The sequence below is a fragment of the Saccostrea cucullata genome, unplaced genomic scaffold (assembly GCF_032062105.1).
Source record: "Saccostrea cucullata isolate Sc308-1 unplaced genomic scaffold, CSIRO_AGI_Scuc_v1 ctg722, whole genome shotgun sequence".
In the NCBI taxonomy this organism is placed as follows: domain Eukaryota; kingdom Metazoa; phylum Mollusca; class Bivalvia; order Ostreida; family Ostreidae; genus Saccostrea; species Saccostrea cuccullata.
The window spans coordinates 101,042-121,974 of record NW_026918133.1 but is presented as its reverse complement, the minus strand read 5'-3'; the positions used below and the strand labels follow the sequence as shown (position 1 = coordinate 121,974).

The following is a 20,933-nucleotide window of genomic DNA, read 5'->3' as shown; positions in this document are numbered from 1 at the left end:
AGATTGAACTTCTATAGTTTCCTGGTCAAAATGGAAAATAATTCCAGCCGGCATTATAAGGTATGTCACTCGTTAGCTTTTTTAGAAAAGTTCACGCAGATCCCTTTCCATCACAACTATTTATTTAAATTCAATTTTTATAACATATTTTAATTCAACAATGTCAAACTTTTAACATTCAACGAAAAAAATGCTCAAAAAGCTACAAAGCAGCAAGCTTTATGAGGGACTATTTCTTGTGGTGGAAGGATATTTAGCAGATATTTCTGCAAATCTGGACATTCTTTAAATTTAATATCTGGGAACTTTAGCCTCACATACTTTTACTCGGAGAATATTTTCCGTAATGATCTTGCTAGGATATTTTATATAGAGCAGAGCAAACACGGACCCCCGAAACATCAGAGGTGGGATCAGGTTAAAGTAAATTGCCAAAGAATTAAAGTTTAAGTGCAAAAAGTCAAATTCTTCATGATTTACTCAAATATTGTGGAAATCAAGCAGTTCAAAAATACAATGTTTTATTATTGATTTACAAAAAAGCTGGGTTTTTTTTCGGCATTACCAAATTTTGATAAAAGTAATACTAAAAAAAATTGTAAGTGGTACTATCTTTTAAACGCTCCCCAACTCCCTTTTGGTTTTCCCTGTAAGCTTCATTAAATAAGACAAACTCTATGCATCTGAGATTTTAACAACATTTACAAAGAAGTGTACAAAAATATTTAAACTTTAGCATTGCACGCATGCACATGTGAATGCATTTGCGTCATGGAATTTATATAAACCATCATATTTTTAATACAGAATATATACAAGTATTTAATCAAAATTTTTATAAAAAAAAACGTCTTCAAGTGTATGTTTGATTTTAGCCAAGTGCAGATAAATGGTAAAGGATATGTTTAGAATGCAAATTAACCCCGTTTGGGCTATAAATATTACATATACATTCATTTTGACCGTCGTTGATAACTACACTTTACGTTTTCAAGATGCTGCAGTAGAAAGTTATGTAGGTGTCGCAATATTCTGTGCATGGAATTGTTTTTTTCAAAAAATATCTTAAATGATAAATTTTTTCTCCTGTTTTATCCCTTTTGAAGAAAAAATTACATGATCTAGCATGGAACAAAGATCACTTATCTTAAGTTAAGCCAATCAGGCGAAACACGATTTGCGCATGAAAATTGATTTTGATTGTCATAATAGAAATATATCTTTTTTTCAAAGCATTTCATAATAATCATGTCTGATTTAATTGAAAATGAAATAATATGTATCACCGAGAATCCTTTTTAAAACTAATTATATGATGTACTTATCAGGCTCCAGGATCATGAAACATCTTAAGCTTAAAGCTTCAAAAAAAGTCAAAATATTAATGTTGTACTATAATTTTGATAAGTCAAGTACACACAATTTACAAATATTTTTTAAATATTTCTTTTCAAAAAAGTGATGTTTTCTGCAAAATAAGACGTTTACCCAGAAGTGTACAAAATTAAAAAACATTTTACAGCTAGCAATTTGAATGCATGTGTGTAATGACCATATCAGTCTGTTTCACAATCTATATATTTTAATATACTAAATATTAAATATTTAATCCAAAAGAAAAAAAATAATTTCAAATTTTTTTGATAATAATCTGAACAACTTGTATTTAAATCATTATAAAATTGATTTTATTCTTATATAATAGATCAGAGGGTCATTGAGACCTGATGATATACCTCTGTAATCTTTTTTTTTAATGTAAAGGGATCGTGCACATGGAAAATTAATTTCAGATTCAGTGATTCTAGGTCATAATATTTAACAAAATTAAAACGCAGTTTTCAAATATATTGACCAGCGTGTTTATATAAACCAGCACCGTTGACCAATTAGTTCATTACTCGTTAAATGCACGGATTAGTTAACTTAATCAATTCGAACAATTTTATTCCCCTTTACGAAAGACTATTTTGTTAATCCCCATTAATCTGCGACCTACAAATCCTTATAATATGGGTCAGGAGGTGAACATTACAGTAAGACCAGACGAGTAACGCACACCCGTAAACAAAGATGATATCGTGTGGAAAAGTGATGTAATACTGCAACTAAAGATGGGAAGTGGGACTTCTAAAGCGCCATCTATCGACACCCCAAGGGGCCAAGAAAAGGTAAGATGATTTGAACGTGATGTAAGGGAACAAATTATTATCAAATTAAATTTTTAATATATTCTAAAAAATATATCAGAGAATCAATTAGACGTGATTTTATTCCCCCGAAATCTATTTTTGATGTAAAAGGATCATGTACATGGAAATTAATGTCAGATTCATTAAATTCCCTCTCCAAAATATTTCACTATAATGAACACGCGTTTACCATTAGCACCGTTGACCCATTAGTTCATTACTTGTTTAATGCACGGATTAGTTAACTTAATCAAGTCCAACAATTTTATTCCCTTTCACGAAAGACTATATCGCTAATCGCCTTAATCAGCGACCTACAAATCCTTATATTATATGGGTCAGGAGGTGAACATTACATTGAATCCAGACGAGTAACACATACCCGTAAACAAATATGACATCGTATGCAAAAGTGATGTAGTATTGTATCTAAAGATGGGAAGTGGGACTTCTAAAGCGCCACCTAACGACACCCTGCGAGGTCAAGAAAAGGTAAGATGAAATGAACGTAGTATTAGAGAAGAAAGTAGTAGGTAAGGGGGACGGGGGAAGAAATATATGGGGTTTGTTTAAGAGGGAAAGAGAAAATGGTACGTAAAAAATTTTGTGAAATGGGGAAAATTTAGCGTTCCGGTGAATAATTGAATATTACATTTAAATATTATTGTTTAAAGCCTATAAATACCCTCTCTATATAACAGGTCAAGGTTACAATACAATTAACTGAGTGGATATTTACAATTTATATTAAAATATGAGTACTCACACACACATTCACACACCATCCCTCACACACACAATGGTTAATTCTGTACATTCCATTGAATAATTGAATACATTGTATAACAAAATTAAATTATTATATTTCACGATATTTTTTAGAATGCTGATAAGCCAAAATCGTTACACCGGGGAACTGTGGGTAAGTCTGGTAAACCAGTTTTGATACTGGACATGACACTGGCATTGGTTCATATAAATAGATAGCACTGCTTACATCACAATCTTCTGAAAGTCCAAATTTGTTAATTAACACCTGACGTTGCATTGCAAGAGAAGAATATGTAGAAAGTACTGTCATTTATTTAATTGGCTGTTCATCATATCTGTTATGGACCCTGTATACTTGCGGTCAGTTTTTATTTGACATCACATTTTTTTGTCAATTCTATACCGCTGTTTAAAATGTTGTTTTAAAAATTTTTTTTCAAGAAAATGCAACCACCTACATGCACCATCCTGATCCAATATTGAAAGATTTTTTTTTTATCAAAAACATCGCTCTTAAAGAACAATTGGCAGAATTAAAATACAATTCATTTATTTAAAATGGGCATAAAAATTACTTTAAAAATATTGGGATAATGTTTACAGGTACCTCCTGATCTACTACTTGAGGACTTCTGGGACGTGGTGGAGTACATGATTGTCTCCCCTGACGGCGATGTAGTAAATGATTTACTGAAAGTGCGCGCCATCTTCCGGTGGATTGTGTCGTACGACATCATGAACATTGACACGGATGTACTTCCGCCGGACGGATCACCACTCGAGCATTTCCTCAAAATTCAGTGCGAGATCGGTGACCACGCCCATCTATTCTATACAATGTGTTCGTAAGTCGTTATCGTGTTTTATTATTTTGAATTATCATGCCTGTAACCAACTTGTTCATAAATTGGTGTGTCTCTGTCACTGTCAAGATACATTTTTTATGCTATGCATTCTCTTTAAATTGTTTCATGCAATTTTGTTGTATATAAAGTTCGAAAAATTTTAGAAAGCCAGCTTATTTATTTTCTTTCTTTTATTCTTTTAATAATTTCTTTAGTAATTTGCCCAAAAAATCATGCATATGTACAGTTTGTAATTATATTTATGTGAATATGGCTTATTCTAAAACATTATGAAAATTGCAATGAATATATAGACAGAGTTCTTTTTTTCGCTGTATAGTATTCACCTTGCAATTTACTTATGTTTTAACAGGTTAGCTGACATCCCCTGTGTCATCATCAATGGAATGACAAAAAGCGCCATCTATGAGTTGGGTGGCGAGGTGAATCGAGAAAACATGGCGTCTCAGTGGAACGCAGTGTATGTGGACGGAGAGTGGAGAATTGTGGACTGTTTCTGGGCGTCCGTCTGTGTGGACGAAAGGAACTCCATTGATAGAATTGAAGTCACCAAGAAACACAATTTGAAACGAGTTTCTGAAAATGGAGAGGGTCCAGTGCCATTCAATGAGTTCTATTTCCTCGTTGATCCAAACCAGTTGTTATGGACACACCTTGCAGACGACCGTGATTGGCAGCTTGTCGAAACTCCAATTACAGAGGAGGAATTTCAGGAAAGAGTTTATATTAGAGAACAATTTCACATCCTTGAAATGGAGATCGCTAACGGTTGCACTAACTGTATTCTTCACACAGATGGAGAACCCATTGAAATAGTGTTCAAATTACCAAAGACAAAAGGCAAGTTTTACAAGTTTGCCTATTCACTCACTCAGTCTAGGACACAAGTGGATACGGACGGAACCGAAAAGCCCGTAGATTTACTTCTTGAGAGATTTGTCTTCTTTGAACATGAAGATGGTCGGGTAAAATTCACAATAAGACTTCCTCTCACAGGAATGTTTCAACTAGATATTTTCGCAGTTGATGTGAAAAAATCCAAGGCATATAAGCTTCTGTGCACTTATTTAATCCAATGTGATGAGAAAAAAGACAATATCTTGCCTTTTCCAGATTGCCCCGATTTAGGATGGGGTATATCACCACACGCACAGGATGCTGGGATACGTCTGCGGAATCGAGAGGACTGCGGTGGACGAATCGTGACAAAAACAGGAGAAATAGAATTAGTTTTTGAGGTGCAAGACATTCCTTTCCTTTCAAATTCATTAAGAAATGTTCTGATCAATGAAGCATTGCTAACCAAATATATCCTTGCACAAAGGGACAAAGAGAAATATATTGTGAAAATCCGTTTACCCAGGGAAGGAGAATATGGACTGAAAATATTTGCAGATGACGGAGGCAACAAAATAGAAAACTATATTCCAAAGGATATCGTTCACTTACTTCTCTGCTTTGAGGGCGGAGGAAAAAAGATAAATGAACCTTTTCCAAATGTTGCTGGAGGAAATTTGGGAACTAAGTCTTACGCAGAAAAGTTTGGCATTGATGTTTTGAGTTATCAAAATGGGATGATAAAAGCTTGGGGAGGAAGAGCACGGGTGGAATTTGAATCACACACAGAAGGAGTTTTGTTGATGTGTGATTTGTCTTGCAGTGACAGGGACGCACAAGCAAGAAGTAAGATTGAAACAACACATGTAGAGAACCACTGGGTCTTTGATCTAACCCTACCAGTCCCCGGGGATTATTCTATGAACGTGTTAGCGACTATGGAGGAAGACAGCAGCAATGTGTACGAGGTGCAGAGTTATCTGATTACTTCCATCGTTACTGACGTTAAGCGTGTAAAGTTTGCCGAGGATGCAGAGGACGTCGATGACATCATTACAGCAACCATCCGCACATCAGAGGAAACAATCACTATCCCAATACCGAACGCAGACGCAGCGGAGAAAGTGTTCACAAGAATAAGTAGAAGGGATGGCCGAGACGGGGAGAACGGAACAAGGCCCTCAGTCGTGGTCAATAAGGAGTCATTTGATATCACACTGAGAGAAGACGGGGAGTACGTGATGGACGTCTGGGCTCAGGACAAATCTAATGTGCTAGATACAGTTGCAAGGTTTACTATCTGTCGCAGGCCATCCATCGACTCCTATACAGACGATATCGAGGCTCTGATCGAATCTCTAAAACCCCAGGAAGAAATGGAGGAAGAAGTCGAAGAAGAAATAGAAGAGAACTGCGAAGAAGAGTTTGAGGAAGTATTTGAAGAAACAGATGATAATACTACCTTATACACTGAAACAGAATGTGATGAAGACCACGAAGATGTCAACAATGAAAACCAAAGTGAATGTGAAGAGAAAGAAGATCAGGATGCTGAGTCCATCAAAGACGAAGAGAATCAAAAGATAAGAAATGACCAATCAGAAGAAAACGACAATGATGAAGCAGTGAAGAGTGAATCGACGCCGAGAGAGGTAAATAATGTTGTTGTCGTTGGTGTCGTGGCTGGTTCAAAAACAAAGAAGAGCAAGGATGATAAAAAAGATACAAAAGAGGAAGATAATTTTGAAGACGATGATGCAAATGAATCTCCGGCAGGTGTTTCGCCAGCTGATGACTCTCCGACGAATGAAAAGCAGGAGGCTACTTCTGCCAATGAAAGTTCCTTGAACGACAAGCATGAAGAGGTGGTAGTAGCTGGGGCGGTGTCGGGGATAGTCATCACACAAAAGGAGAACAAAAGTGAAGACTCTCCAATAACAACTAATGATACTCAAGATAAACTAAGTGATGATGTCATAAGTTACTCTGACGGTAAGAGTATAAATGACACGGACAACGAGAGCATCCTGACAGTCCAGGACAATAACAATACGAGGACCACCACGAGAATGGACAGTGTCAGCGTGTCCGCCTTTGGAATGGTGGCCGCGCATGTCATCTCCGAGGATAAGGTCGAGGGCGATGACGAAGACGATTATGAAGACGATGAGCGTCTGACGAATGACTCACAAGGATTATTTAACATTGATGAAAATAACATGAATGAGGAAAATCAAAACAAATACCGAGCAGGTAGAGTTTATATTTTTTCAAAGTGATCCTTTTGAACATGCTTTTGTTGATCTACATTTTGTATGAAACGATTCGAATTTTTTATTTAAAAATCTTTCCCAGCACGACGACGAACGATTGTCCGGAAATTACACAGAGCAATAAGAGACCGGAAGCTTAAGGAACTCACACATATATTCGAGGAATACAAGGCAACTAAACCCCCCAAGGATGATGAGCTGAGACGAGAGGCCAGACGAATTATAAACCAACTCAAAGCAAAAGACAGTAAGAGGATTTCTTTTCTCTTACATCATATATTGCAAAGGCACTATGTTACGATTTTTGTCACCAAAAGAAAAAAAATTACTAGCAATGAAAAATATGGAGATATTGAGTTCAAGATATTGATCTTGCAACTTTATAATAAAGTAGGGACTTCCTAACCATTTCGACTAATTGGTCTTCAACATACCAAAGCCCAACTGTAGAGTTCCATGTTATTAAATGTGTCTTCTCTCTGTCTCTAGGGTTTCTACAATCATGTAAATCATAATAATTCTTTTCAAACGAAGCGGATTTTTATTTGATAAGCGGTAAATTTCAAGAATTACATAAGCAACAAGACAATCCAAAGACAACATGTACATTGTGATATGCCGTTGTTGCTGCAAAGAAGAAAAATTTGACATATATTATATCCTTTATAAGGCATCAAGCAGTTGAAAGTTTCCGTTAAATAGGTATATATGAATGAGAAAAAGAAACAATCTGCGTCCCTTCTCGAGTCTTGCACTCGACAAAACCAGACTAAACACACCGAAATCCTTTAATTCACGTTTTGAATCGTTACAGATTTGATAACTGCCACTCTGTCCAAGGACCCCGACAATCTCCGTGAGGCCATCACTCGCGCCCACAGACACAATTACAACATGGCGCTGACGGTGCAGATCCTCCTGGCGGGTCGTCTGCTGGAGAGGTACGTCCGGATGAAGAAGATCGAGTCTACCGTGATAGAGATGAACCAGAACGCCGTGACGGAAATGAAGAAGTACGCCAAACCTCCCAACGGCGTGCATCAGACACTGGGGGCCACCTTTTTACTTCTAGGGGAGGATGCCACCGTTGTCAAGGTAGCGACTTTATAATTGTTAGCCAAGATCAATAAGCCGAATTTTTCTTTGCTAGAGTTTAACAGAATTATTTTTTTTTAGAACTGGAAAAAGTGTCATGCGTTATTGTTCAAAACTGGTAAGAACGGCATCCTCAGGCGAGTGGGCGCCTTTGATCCTAAAGATACAAATCCAACCGTTGTTGCTGCAGCCAAGAAAATTCTAAGTAGATTTGAATATCTACAAATCCGTGATGTCAGCAAAGGGGCTGCTGCATTTTTTACTTGGGTTTGTGATATCGAGCATTTATACGTTCAACTTAATAATCATACTATTTTACATGTATTTCTTATATACATAGTAAATCATTATTCACAAGAAGCTTAAGCCTAAGATTATTAATAATATCCAGGTTAGCATTTGAACTATACTTTTCAGGCTAACAATATGGTGCAGCAGGCGGAGTCTTACCAGAACTCTCTCCGAAAAAGCGGTAAAACGTCTGCGCGGAATATCGGCCCGCGATCCTCAAGTATGGTGCCCTACAGTGGCAGACGGCAGGGAACCACTGTCCTTAAAATGTGAAAGACTCCATATCTAAAGATGAACTTTTATCTGTCATGATACCATGTCATTATACGTGTACATATTCGCTTAGTGATAATTTTCTATGAAACATTTTGTAGCATAAACCTGTACTTAATATTGATAGTAAAGAAAGACTTTTGCCTTAACAACTGTTTATATTTGTAATTCACAATTAAGGTGGTTGTGGAGGATGTAAGACCATTGACATATTTATTCAACTGTTTATTCGCATTTACATGGGAAGTTTTTTTAATCTATAATTCTTGACTTTTCGGGGGTTCATGCTTACACTGCTCACAATTCTGCACTGTAATTTTGTATTTAAGGTAGGTCACTCGTCAGCTTTTTGGAAAAGTTCAAGCAGAACCTATTACTTCAAAACTATTTATCAAAATTCAATTTTTATAACATTTAATTTCAACACTGTTAATGATTTAACATTCAACGAAAGAACTGCTCAAAAAGCTACAAAGAAGCACGATTTGTGAGGGACTATTTTTTGTGGTGGAAGGATATGTAGCAGATAATTCTGCAAATCTGCACATCTATTAAATTTAATATCTTGAAACTTTAGCCTCACATACTTTTACTTGGAGAATATTTTCCATTATGATATTGCTAGAAATATTTAATATAGGTCTTAATTTATATTTTTAGACCAAGTTTTACACCTTCCTTCATCAAACTTTGCTAAAAAAAATGAAGATATGTCAAATAAATCAATATAAAATTTACACCATTTTTTGCCTGAAAATCATATATTCTGACATATATTTTAAAATAACATCAGTGACCCAAACTTTTTCTTTCATTATTTTCAAGTACTCTATAATTGTGACTGATAAGCACTTAAGCTGTAAAAAGCTTGATGAAAGAAAATGTTTTATTGCCTATTTAGTTTTTTAATACCCCAAAATATGTTACTTTTTAGTGCAAAAAGGTCACATAATAATTTACGCGCATTAATTTGCAAGATTTTTTCAATGATAAATATTATTCAAAATATTTTACGTAAAATAAGACCATGTCTTTTGCCATGGTTACATCTGATAAAATATAATTAAGGTTTAAGTAATTAACCAAAGAATGAAATTTTAAGTGCAAAAAGGTCAACTTCATTGTACCGTAGATCAGTAAGATTAACACTGATTCCCTTTTTTCCTCTGCGATTTTGAGTCTTTCTATATGAGTACTTATCCAAAATATACTTCTCAATAAATCCTTGATTTAAAAAATTTCACGGGTGACATACCTTAAAGTTGATATATTATCTTAAAAAATTACATGTATATACAAATTCTAGAGTGAAATATATAATGAATTCATATCCCAAATGCAAGGAAACACGGATAACTATCCATGCATCAATTCTTCATGCAATTCTTAACATATTCTGTGTTTAAATACCTTGTACAGTTGATAAGAAAATATTGACGAAGGATTTATTTTTAGAGTTAGGATGACAAATAATTATTATTCGATAAAATTGTATGGTTTTATTTCCCATTTGCAACCCCTATGTATTATACAAAAACATTAATAAAATTTGATCCGAGTATTAAGTTAACTTTCTGCACTTTGTACTCCCCCTGTCACGTAAAGGAGCATCTGGTCTGTCTAATAATATCATGCAACTGGCGGGTCTTAATTAATAATCAAAACCACCATAAAATGTCGCTATGTACAACCGTATTTCGGTCAATGGGTTAAATAGACACGCTCGTCACGGTCCAATCCATGAACTGCCTCTTTCTCTGTACATTATCTTTATACCCAGGTGAAATAACTGTGTAAACATCCAACTGCGAAACGATTAAAGTAAAGAAGAAATGTAAATAAAAAATTAATTCTTATTGTTATAAAGTTAAATTCTGTCTATGAATTGTATCTATGTTCGGGTGATTAATCTATGTATATTGACTACTTATATGGTCAACTTTTAGAAAATATGTAATCCCCAAGAAACATAGAACAGGAAAAGTAGATTTTAGAACAGGGTAAAAATTTATAGTTTGGCACCCGTGTATTTCCCGAGCGGTAGGTTCAGTTGTATAATTGTCCGAGGGGTCCTTAACCTGCGTGTCTAGAGACTAGGGAGTAGTGCTGGGCGTTACAGGGAGAGAGAACATCGTTCGTGAGGGGGTGGAACCATGGGGAATCAGGCCCAAGGACCCAGGGTGTTTGCGGTATGTTATATTTGTACAGATAAAACACTGAGTAGATTTGTAAATAAACTGTCAAATCTCTAGTTAACAGAAATAATATTAAAGTAAATGCATATTGGCTATAAATTTAATAATTTATAATAGACTGTGATAATAACAAAATAGAACTTCATATTATTTTTTAAGAATTAAATTCAATTACTCCGCTATTTTTCGTATCTTCAGATAAGATTATGAATTAAATCTTTAATATTGCTGTTTACTGTTCTTGTCTGCAATTGGTATGTGTTTCATGATACATTAAATTTTAATTTTTAGTGTATGTTAAGTTTTAATTTTTGTTCTATCTAAAGACATTTTCAGTTTATCATGTTTATAGTACTTTGTTCTTTGTCTTCAGTGTAGGCCCCTCTCATTTTTATCATAAACTTCTGTTGGTCTGTTGAGTGTAGGCAGATGATGTCTTGGACCAAGCTGCTGGGACTTTTGGAGAAAGTGGGGATATTCCGGTGGTCCCACCTAAAACTTCCAAAGAAGAACTTCTCAAAAGAGTGGACTTTACCTCTATAGATGAAGCCGCGATAAAGGTGAGCATGTGAATACTACCGGTATAACGAATATAAAAATGACCAATGATGCAATGTATTTAAAAAAGATTTCATACCAAATTTACAAAATTCGTTAATTATTTTCTTTTGTCATAAGAAGAAGTTATGTCCCTTTTCTAGGCACCACCTGAGCTTTTATTGGAGAATTTCTGGGATATATCGGACCACCTGGTGGTATCTAAAAGTTTTAAGGTCATCGATGACCTTTACAGAATCCGTGCTATATTTAGATGGTTGACGTCATTTGATGAGGAGAGTATTACGTCACAGATTCTCCCCCCTGAAAACAGTCCCCTGGAATACCTCATTAAAATAGGATCAGATTTTGGAGACCACGCCAACCTGCTTTACGTCTTATGTGTGTAAGTGAATGTATTTTGTTTTTCCAAATCAAAAAATATAATCATTTGATTTGAGAAACCAAGAAATTTCTCCATCTTAGTACAAGTAGAAAATTATTTAATTTCGATATCCACTTTTCTTAACACTGAAATAAAATCATTCCGTCTTTATTTTAGATCCGCCAACATACCCTGTGTTGTAATAAACGGGGTGTCTAAGCATGGCTTTTATGAAGTTGGGGATGAAATTCGCAAAGAAGTACTGGCATCGAAATGGAACGCAGTGTTTGTAAACGGGGAGTGGCGCCTGATCGACCCTTTCTGGGCGCACACCTCCATACCTTACGACCAGTACCGAGATCAGATAGCCGTAGACGAAGAAGGGCAGATAACTCTATCTACCGAACTGGGCGACACTGAAGGGGACCCTCGCCCGGTCAATGAATTCTTCTTTCTGTGTGATCCAGACAAATTGATCTACACACACTTCCCTGATGAAGAACAATGGCAGCTTCTGGACGAACCTATCAGCGAGAAAAGATTTCAGGAACAACCGTACTTCCGGGAGCATTATCATGAGATGGGACTTAGTGTGAGTAAAGGATTTCCTGACACAGATAACTGTATACTGCGGCCTGACGGGAGACCATGTAGAATCAGTTTCGATTTGCCCAAAGACAGAGGAGCAACTCAAGACTTTAAATTCTCTGTGACTGAACTGGACGTGGATGAAAACACTGACACTACTGACCTAGAGAAATACGTCATGATGAGCAAATCAAAATCAACGTTACAGTTCGGAGTGTGCTTTCCTTTCATTGGTCGATTTCGCCTGGATGTATATGGAACGGATGACGTCTTAACCAACCAATTCAACTTAGCCTTTTCATACTTGATCCACTGTGGCATACCCATCAAAAACTTTAATGGATTCCCAGAAGTTCCTGAACATGGATGGGGACCTCATCCGAGTGCGGAAGAACTCGGGATTGTTCCAATAAGCCCAACGTCTAGTGTCATAAAAACAGAAACGGGAATAGTAGAAATTCGATTTCCGGCCTCAAAAGCAAGAGAGATCAGCCACTGTTTAGGTTCCACGAAGTTTGATGCGGCTTCTTTGAGCAGGCACGCTCTTGGGCGGTTAGACACTGCCAGACAAGAATACTTTGTTTATGTGAGACTTCCAGAACAAGGGGACTATACTTTGAAGATATTTGCGGATGTGGACGAATTGCGTGGGAAAATTCCAGATTCTACGGTCATGACTTATCTTATTGAGTTTTCTGGAGAGGCAACAAATGATCCATACCCTTTTGTATTAGGTAGTCAGATTGGTCCAAAGTTAGGGGCATTCCAGCTCGGTGTGGAAGCCATCGATGAATCGAATGGTGTGTTAATGGCCTGGGATGGAAAGTTAGATCTGACCTTTACAGCTGATGAAGATTCCGCCTTGTTCAGCGAATTATCCACGTCCAATCCAACTGCAAAGAAAGTTATGAAAATCAAGGATAAGAGAGAAGATGGAAAATGGATATTTAGCCTGAATCTACCCGTTGCTGGACTTTATTCCTTAAATCTTTTTGGATGGAACGAGAAAGAAAAACACAGGAAAGTTGAAGAAGTTTTTAGCTTCTTGATTCAGTCTACAGGATCCCTAAGTAAAGAGGAACTGGAGAAATTAGAGAAAAAAACCAAAGGGAGGAGAAAAGTCAATTCCGGAATTACGAATATGGAAAGATCAAATACAGTGCTGGATAGTGATTCCCAGATTGCCAAGTCACGTGTAGATAATAAAAATAACTCTTCCTCAAAATTTTCATCTGACACTGGAGACATAAAGAATGATGGCGAGGGAGTCGACATAATCTCAAATGTGGTCTCCCCAAGAAACCCAATATCAACAGAGGACTTCGACAGTGTTAACAACAAACCTCCCACGTCAACTGGTTACGGGCGACAGCAGTCACGGGGAAGCACGAAGTTTACAGGAACCTTGGACAAGGAAAGTATTGAAAAAGGAAGTACAAAAGGAAGTACAGACTCTAAAGAGAAAACAGCTAGTGATGGACGTTTAAAACACTCATCATCGCAGAAAAACAAGGACTCGAAAGACAATGAGCGGGCAACCCCTCGCAAAGGTGTTTTGAAGAAAGGAGATGAAAATAACGCGTCCAGAGATGGCGCTCGAACAAAAAAGAAAGCGGTATCTATCGTAGAAGCCACTGGGAAAAAAGACGCAAAACAGAAAAAGAAGAAAGACGATTTGGACGTTCGAACATTTCAAACCACAAAAAATATTGTTAAAATTGATATTGAACATCCAATTAAAACCGTGTTTACTTCTCTCCGTAAGACCGACGCCATTGATAAGCCTGGCGACAGGGCCGCTGTTATAAAAACTACGGAGGGAATCGAGGTTCGAATCCAAGGATATGGCCGGTATCAAGTGGACGTCATGACAAAGGAGAGCGGTCCACATGTCAAGATTGTAGGTCGCTACACCGTTATCCGCGTGCCCTCTTCCAATCCTTCAAAAGACGAGTCCATGTCAAACTCGAAGCTGTTTGGAGGAAACGAATTTGACGGAAACGTCTTTTTGGATAGCGATGACGAAATTCCGGTCAGAGAAGACGTGACGGTCAGCAAACCAAAAAAGACTTCACGTCAGACTTCCGACAAAATGGATTATGGGACGGTGGTTCCTGATCTGCGATCAATTAAAAGTACAGACCTGTTGGACGAATTTCTACAGGGAAGGTTTACTGATGGTAAAAACTTTAGCCTAAACAATTACATGTATTTCCTATGCAAAGAAAGAATTTTACGCAACTGCAAATGTTATATCTATTAAAAAAAGTACAAGAATATGATCTGTTATTTATTTTTAACAGCCACGAACAGAGACATGAAAGCTAAACTGAGAAAAGTCCTAAAAGTAAGAGATCTAACTCTCATTCTGAAATACCTGGAACTATATCAATCGACATCCAAGTCAACACGGAACGCCATCTTCCCAAAGGCCGTGCAGGACATCATGAAGAAAATCAGACAACAGCAAAGTAAGGACAACATTGTTTTATAAATGATTTGGTCTGAGACCATTCAAACTTGATTAGAATTTCACTTATAAACATGACATCTAGTTTAAAAGAACAATGAAAAGTTTTGTAAATTGTTTATAGGCCTCACTGTGTTAAAATACAGATTTATTACAGCAATGAATGATCATATCTAAAATCAAAACAAACTGTCATTTCAAAGGACTGGTTGAAGAATGCAAAATGGAGACCCCTGTCCTGATGGATGAAGATATTCGTGTATCCAAAACCCCGGATGTCGTCAGGGTGATGGTCACGCATAAAATCATGGACAAGAATACTAGAAAGGAAAAAGTATCAAGAGTGACTCTGGAAATCAACCAGATCGCCCTGACGGAAATCAAACAGTATGCTAACCCACCAGAGGGCGTGCATGAGTGTATCATGGCAACACTTGTGTTACTAGGCGACCAACCGGAAGATTGCAAGGTACATGTACCAGTATAATCAATTATTAAAATCTCTTTCCTCCAAACAGTATAATGTACAATATAGTAAGATTTTTTTTTAATGTCTTGATCAGGATTTCAGTGCCTGTCAGGGACTGTTGTTTCGGACTGGGCGACAGTACATCATGCGCAGAATCACTCAGTTTAACACCAGGTGTGTCCCGCAAGACAGAGTCAACTTTGTGGCCAAGATTGTCAAGGAATTCAGTATGTGGCAGATATTAGACGTTAGCAAGGGGGCGGCCGCTTTCTATATGTGGGTAAGTAAGGAAATTCAGTTTATGGGGGTACTAAAATTCAGCAAGGGGTAGCCAGCCATTCATAGCAGTGCTATATATAAGTGATCGGGAAATTAATTATGTGCTCTTCGGAAACATAATTTGTTTTTATCTCAGCAGCCTCACTTTATCACAATAAATTAAAAGTGAGCTCGAATAAGTATATACCTTAGAGAAAAATAAAGATGGCTGCCGCTTTTCACAAAGGAAAAATTGAAGGCCCCTTCGGGAAAAAACTAAATTAAAATAATTTTTAGGAAAAGATAAATGAAGTGACCAAACATATGTATACATGATCATGTATTTGTTGCTTTGGCAAATTTTAGAGAAAATAGCCTTTTTAATGACTGTATGTTTACAGGTAAAGGCCATGCTGCATGACATTAAACAGAGAGCACGATCCGCAGCGCCCTCTACCACTGCCAAATCTACCACGTCAACCAAGAGGGTCCCTCCCAGACCCACCATCCTCCCCGAGTACATCAGCCGGAGGGACGGGACTGTTATCCTCAGGCTTTAGGGTCCTCGGGGTGAGAGGGGGACGCCTGAACCTGGAGAGGAGGGGCGTGACGACAACTCATTAGGTGCATCTGAAGATGATAGATCAAACTTCAAATGTCAATGACGATTGATTGTGCATGCATGTATGTTGTGTAAATAAAAATGTGAATTTCAAAATAAAATTTTCTCAATGAAATCAATGTAAAAATCGTTTAGTTATTTGTATTCCGTATTTGATCGCCTTTATTTATGCTTCGTATTAGTTTAATTAAATGCATTCTGTGTGCTTAGTAGGTACACAATTTTTCAAAATTAAATTTCGAGCATGTATCAGAGACATACTAAGTACACATACATCCAGATTTTATGTATATCCAAGAACTTTAAAGGGGCATGGACACTATTTATTAAAGCTAAAAATTTCTTAAATTTTATTTGTTCATTTCATATGTTTATAAAACTTAACTAAGATTTTTCTAATGATCATCAAAAATTGGGAAGTCAATTATCGAGCAATAAGAGAGGTTTAGAGCTTCCAGCCTTTGTTAATGTTAATAAGTTATGTGTCTTTTTCTACATAGATTAAGTATACTAGTATAAGCAGATTTTTTTCAAAACACGAGTTAATTCATAATACAATTAGAAAGTTTCTGGTGGTTTGTTGAATCTCGTTTTCTTATAAAAATAATAATTTTTATCGCTGCATTTCATTTCCGGAAATCTGCATAGCAGTTCCGACATTTTTAAATTTCATTTTCGACATTTTATTTTTTTTTCATTTCCGACGTAATTTTCTTTTCATTTCCGGAGTTTACCTGTCCGTCAATTTAATGCTTTCCAAGTAAGCGAAAATGGAATTTTAAAGGTATTTGTTGATAAAAAAAAGTATATAAATGTACATGTATATATAACTCTATTTATTTATTGATATAAAGTATAAAACTCCATGCATCTAAACATATATGCATACAAATAGCACTAAGTTTAGGTGTATACTATAAAGGAGTTCGCTGAGCATACAAGTTTTTCACCCCATCAATGTGCACTAAATTTAATATCAGTGACAGCACAAATCTTACAATGTATGTCCAAGACACTTGATGTACTCTAATCGAACTTTTACTCCCGTTGATAACGCATGATACTACTCTACACAGAATTTTAATTTTTCTTCGGTAAAGTCTTCAAATCTGTTACTAAAGGTACTATCTGAAAAAAAGTCGGAAATGAAACCAAAAAAAAGTCTTATATGAACACTAAAAGTGTCGGAAATGAAAAGATGATAATTACGAAAAATTCCGGAAATGAAACGCAGCCTTTTTTTTATATGTGATAATAAAGAATTGTATAGGTTCTGTATATCCTTTGTAAATCTACAACAGACATGTAAATTTTGTTGATCATTAGAATTGCCCTACTTGGGAATAATAAACATTGAAAATAGTCAATATTTTTTAAGTTGAAACCGTGTGCATGCCTCTTTAATAAGTATTGTGCCAAACGTAATATATAACTTAAGACAAAAATATACCTAGATCAAAATCCAGAAGCATTAACAATCTTTAATTTCATTTAAACATTACGGATAAAAAGTATTTTGTACTTTTTTTTTTTTTTTACATTTCCTACATAGATACCCCGTTAAAAAGTAAAATGGAACAAATCAATTTTGTACCTCCATGTGACTTTAATGTATACCCACGTGTATATTATGTAAACCAACAAGTAAAACAGTCGCTCTAATTGTTTAGTGGATAAGCCCCTGTACAAGAAGTACGCTGGATTAAAAGGATTAAGAAATTAATGATTTATGAACTGGATAAACCTTAAACTGCTATAATTAAAAACCCATATGAAAATTGGTTACGCAACGCAAATTTGAAAATGTGAAAAAAAAGAAAAGAAACTTACACCTGAATCCATGCGCGGATCTAGAGGGGGGGTGGACCCCCCGACCCGCTTGGAATTTGCAGAGCACTAAATCTATATTCCAAATTCAAGTTAAAAATGACCTTGGACCCCCTAGAAAATGCAGTCCCCCCCCCTTCAAAAACTTGGTTATTGTTAAGTTGGTATTAAAATTCATAGGTATGAAAAAGATTTGGCAGTCAACGAGTCGTTGACTGCCAAATCTTTTTCATACCCCCCCCCCCCCACCACCACCACCACTCCCACCATCAAATGGGATTTCACATTTTGGCGAGATATCATGTTTTCTTTCCAAACTTTTCCTTACAGAATCGTGTATAAAGAAATTGTTTTGTTTTTTTTCCTCAAAATGAAACTGATCAGGTATTTTTAATCACACCTTTTTCATTGTCCCATAATCCGCGGAAATAGGTCATAAAACGGATTAAGCCGCTCAATAAATCCTTTATACCGAGATCAATATGGGGGATTAAGGAATGTGTATTGAGGACGAAGTTATTGTGCACTAAACAAATGGTTTCAATTACAAATATGGCTTTCTATTCCTGTAAAATCTAACAAAACAGGCAAGTATTGTTTAATTAAATTTTCATATTTTCAATTTGTATTTTTTTGTAAACTTGAACTACAATCGACCCATCCTGACAATAGATCTGTGTGAATATATTTATGAGTATAATGCTCATTTGACAGATTAAAAATGCCAACCGGGGTATTCTCAAAGATTTACATGAATGTTGTTAGGTAAATATTTCTTTCGCTACATACGTTGTTTTGTCTAAATCATTTAGAGAGAGCCGGGCTTTCCCCCTCCTAGCCATTACAGAGTTCGACAAGCTACATTTTTAGACGAGGTAACGATGCCTAAAAAAGAGAAGAGCAGTACATCAAAAACCTCTACCAAACCGGTAAGAAAATGTCCGCGAGATTTCAGTTGAATTTGTCGGAGAGTTTACGTTCACTGGAAAAAGTCAAGAGTTTTTTTTTAATTTCTTGTTTCATATAAAATAGTTTTCACATACATAAATCTGGTATACATTTAACACCGCCTCCAAGGGTTTTAAGATAAGGTAAATTGGTATACGTAAACTTTTGTTAGAAGTAAACATTTTCTCCCTAAATTCAGTTCATTACCAATGACCATTTCAAAACCGCTGAAATTCCAGGAATTTTATTTTGAAAATAAGAAACTATGCTGAAAGTTAGGATGACTTAGCTTAAACATTTTACATAAAATATCACAGAGGGAATTAAGAACTTAAGAACTCTAAATGATTTCAGTTTTCTGAATTTTAGCATAATATTTACAGTAATAGACTTAAATCCCTCAAATTATTCAATATAACTCGTAAGTTCAAGCATAAATGATCCATTGGCATAGGATAATTAACTTAAAGTTAGATGACTGATAATATTCAGATGTTTTAGCTTGTTAAAAATTCAATGGGAAGCAAATAACTTGAATATAATTATACCAAGAAGCTACAAGAAAAAAATGTCCAAAAGAACCAAATAGTCCCAAACAGTTGTATTTTATAATACATAAAGTACAATATCTAATATTGATGTTACTTTCCACATTCAATCCGAAATACCCTTTCATATTATTTGAAAAATGCAGCATGTACTTACATGTATAATCAAACATTGAAATCATCAGGGCCCAGCAATGCTTAGATCACAAAATCCTTGAACTCTGAAAATATTCAAAGAAACTTTACGATTGGCTTAAAAAAACAGAGTTGTATGACCTTCACTTGTAACATTATTTTTAACTTGACTAGGTCAAGGTCACTGATTTGAGGGTAATTTTTTTTACTCTAAGATAAGTTCATACTTGACACAAAGGTTAGAGCAGCTGATTGTCTTGGTGCCTAACCGAGGTCGTTTTGACAAGGTCTATTCCATCAAGATTTGGAATGGGGAACTGGTGTTAAAAAATGTAAAAAGTAACAACAGATAAAGAACAATAATTTTGCTTACCTTTTTTTTGCATAGAAACATACTTACAGATATAATGTGGAAGAAGAATAGAGCAAAGAAATGTGGAGCTAACGAACGGTAGTCAAGGTCATAAGGCCATTCAAACAATACAAATCAGGACCAGAGCACACAAGTGCTTCTGAAACAGGTGGGATCAGGTGCCATGGAGGAGTAAACAACCCCTGCCGACCAGTCACACCAGCCGTGTGCTTGATCTGGTAAAACACCCTTGATCTGGGAAAAATCCGTATACAAGTCATTGTGTAAATAATGACCTAAGAACTAGATAATAAACATCAGTGAGAATACTTGATTGTGAATTGTATTTGCTGACAAGGTCATTGTATCGACGACAAAACTTAAGAAATGATGATTTTAAAAGAGACAGCTGATATTTCTTGTCGCATCAACTTGTTTGTCAATAGTTTGGCTTGATTAAGAAATTATTTGAAAGTAGAATATGCTAATGTGTATCCATTCAAGAGACATAAACCCCCCTATGCAGGTGATAAAGGGTACTTTGCTATATGTAAGAGAGGGAAGTTAAAGAATTAAAAGTTGAAGCCATCGCGTTTAGCACAACGCTTTGTTAGTAAGCTACCATTAACAATTTTTTCTAGTATTTCCTAGTTTTAACTCTTTCAGTGTTATTTATTTTCCAATAGCAGGAACAAGTAGAGGGTCAGGATGAGATCGTGAGTTTCTTGTGTCTTGAAGCCCCTTCCCCTCCAACTACCTCTTTCTCCCCTTAAATCAATGTTCATACCTAATAATATGTACATCGTATGAATCACACTTAATGAACTACTATATAATCTTTTATAAAACAGTATAAAAACCATTAACCTATACCCTGTACATGTACTTTTGACTTCAATAATAAGGGTTTTTGTACCTGTTAATAAATGTGACTTTATTAAAAATCCAAAAGCATAATAATTTTCATTGTACAGCGCAAGAAAAGTAACAATTTTGCTCTC

General features: G+C 35.9%; 2 protein-coding genes across 2 annotated transcripts; both read left to right on the top strand.

Moving 5' to 3' along the window:
- The first annotated feature begins 3,584 nt into the window (after nucleotides 1–3,584).
- LOC134253268 (uncharacterized) lies at nucleotides 3,585–8,598 on the top strand. The gene is made up of 6 exons (XM_062735820.1): nucleotides 3,585–3,808; nucleotides 4,182–6,919; nucleotides 7,022–7,186; nucleotides 7,754–8,034; nucleotides 8,116–8,301; nucleotides 8,452–8,598. The coding sequence occupies exons 1-6, from the start codon at nucleotides 3,615–3,617 to the stop codon at nucleotides 8,596–8,598; spliced, it is 3,711 nt and encodes a 1,236-aa protein (XP_062591804.1). The 5' UTR covers nucleotides 3,585–3,614.
- A 2,153-nt stretch (nucleotides 8,599–10,751) lies between these two features.
- On the top strand, nucleotides 10,752–16,119 carry LOC134253632 (uncharacterized). Its single transcript, XM_062736238.1, has 8 exons — nucleotides 10,752–10,787; nucleotides 11,219–11,353; nucleotides 11,495–11,736; nucleotides 11,893–14,483; nucleotides 14,607–14,774; nucleotides 14,977–15,242; nucleotides 15,337–15,522; nucleotides 15,902–16,119. Exons 1-8 carry the CDS (start codon nucleotides 10,752–10,754, stop codon nucleotides 16,058–16,060), a joined length of 3,783 nt encoding a protein of 1,260 aa, XP_062592222.1. The 3' UTR covers nucleotides 16,061–16,119.
- The last annotated feature ends 4,814 nt before the right edge of the window (nucleotides 16,120–20,933 follow it).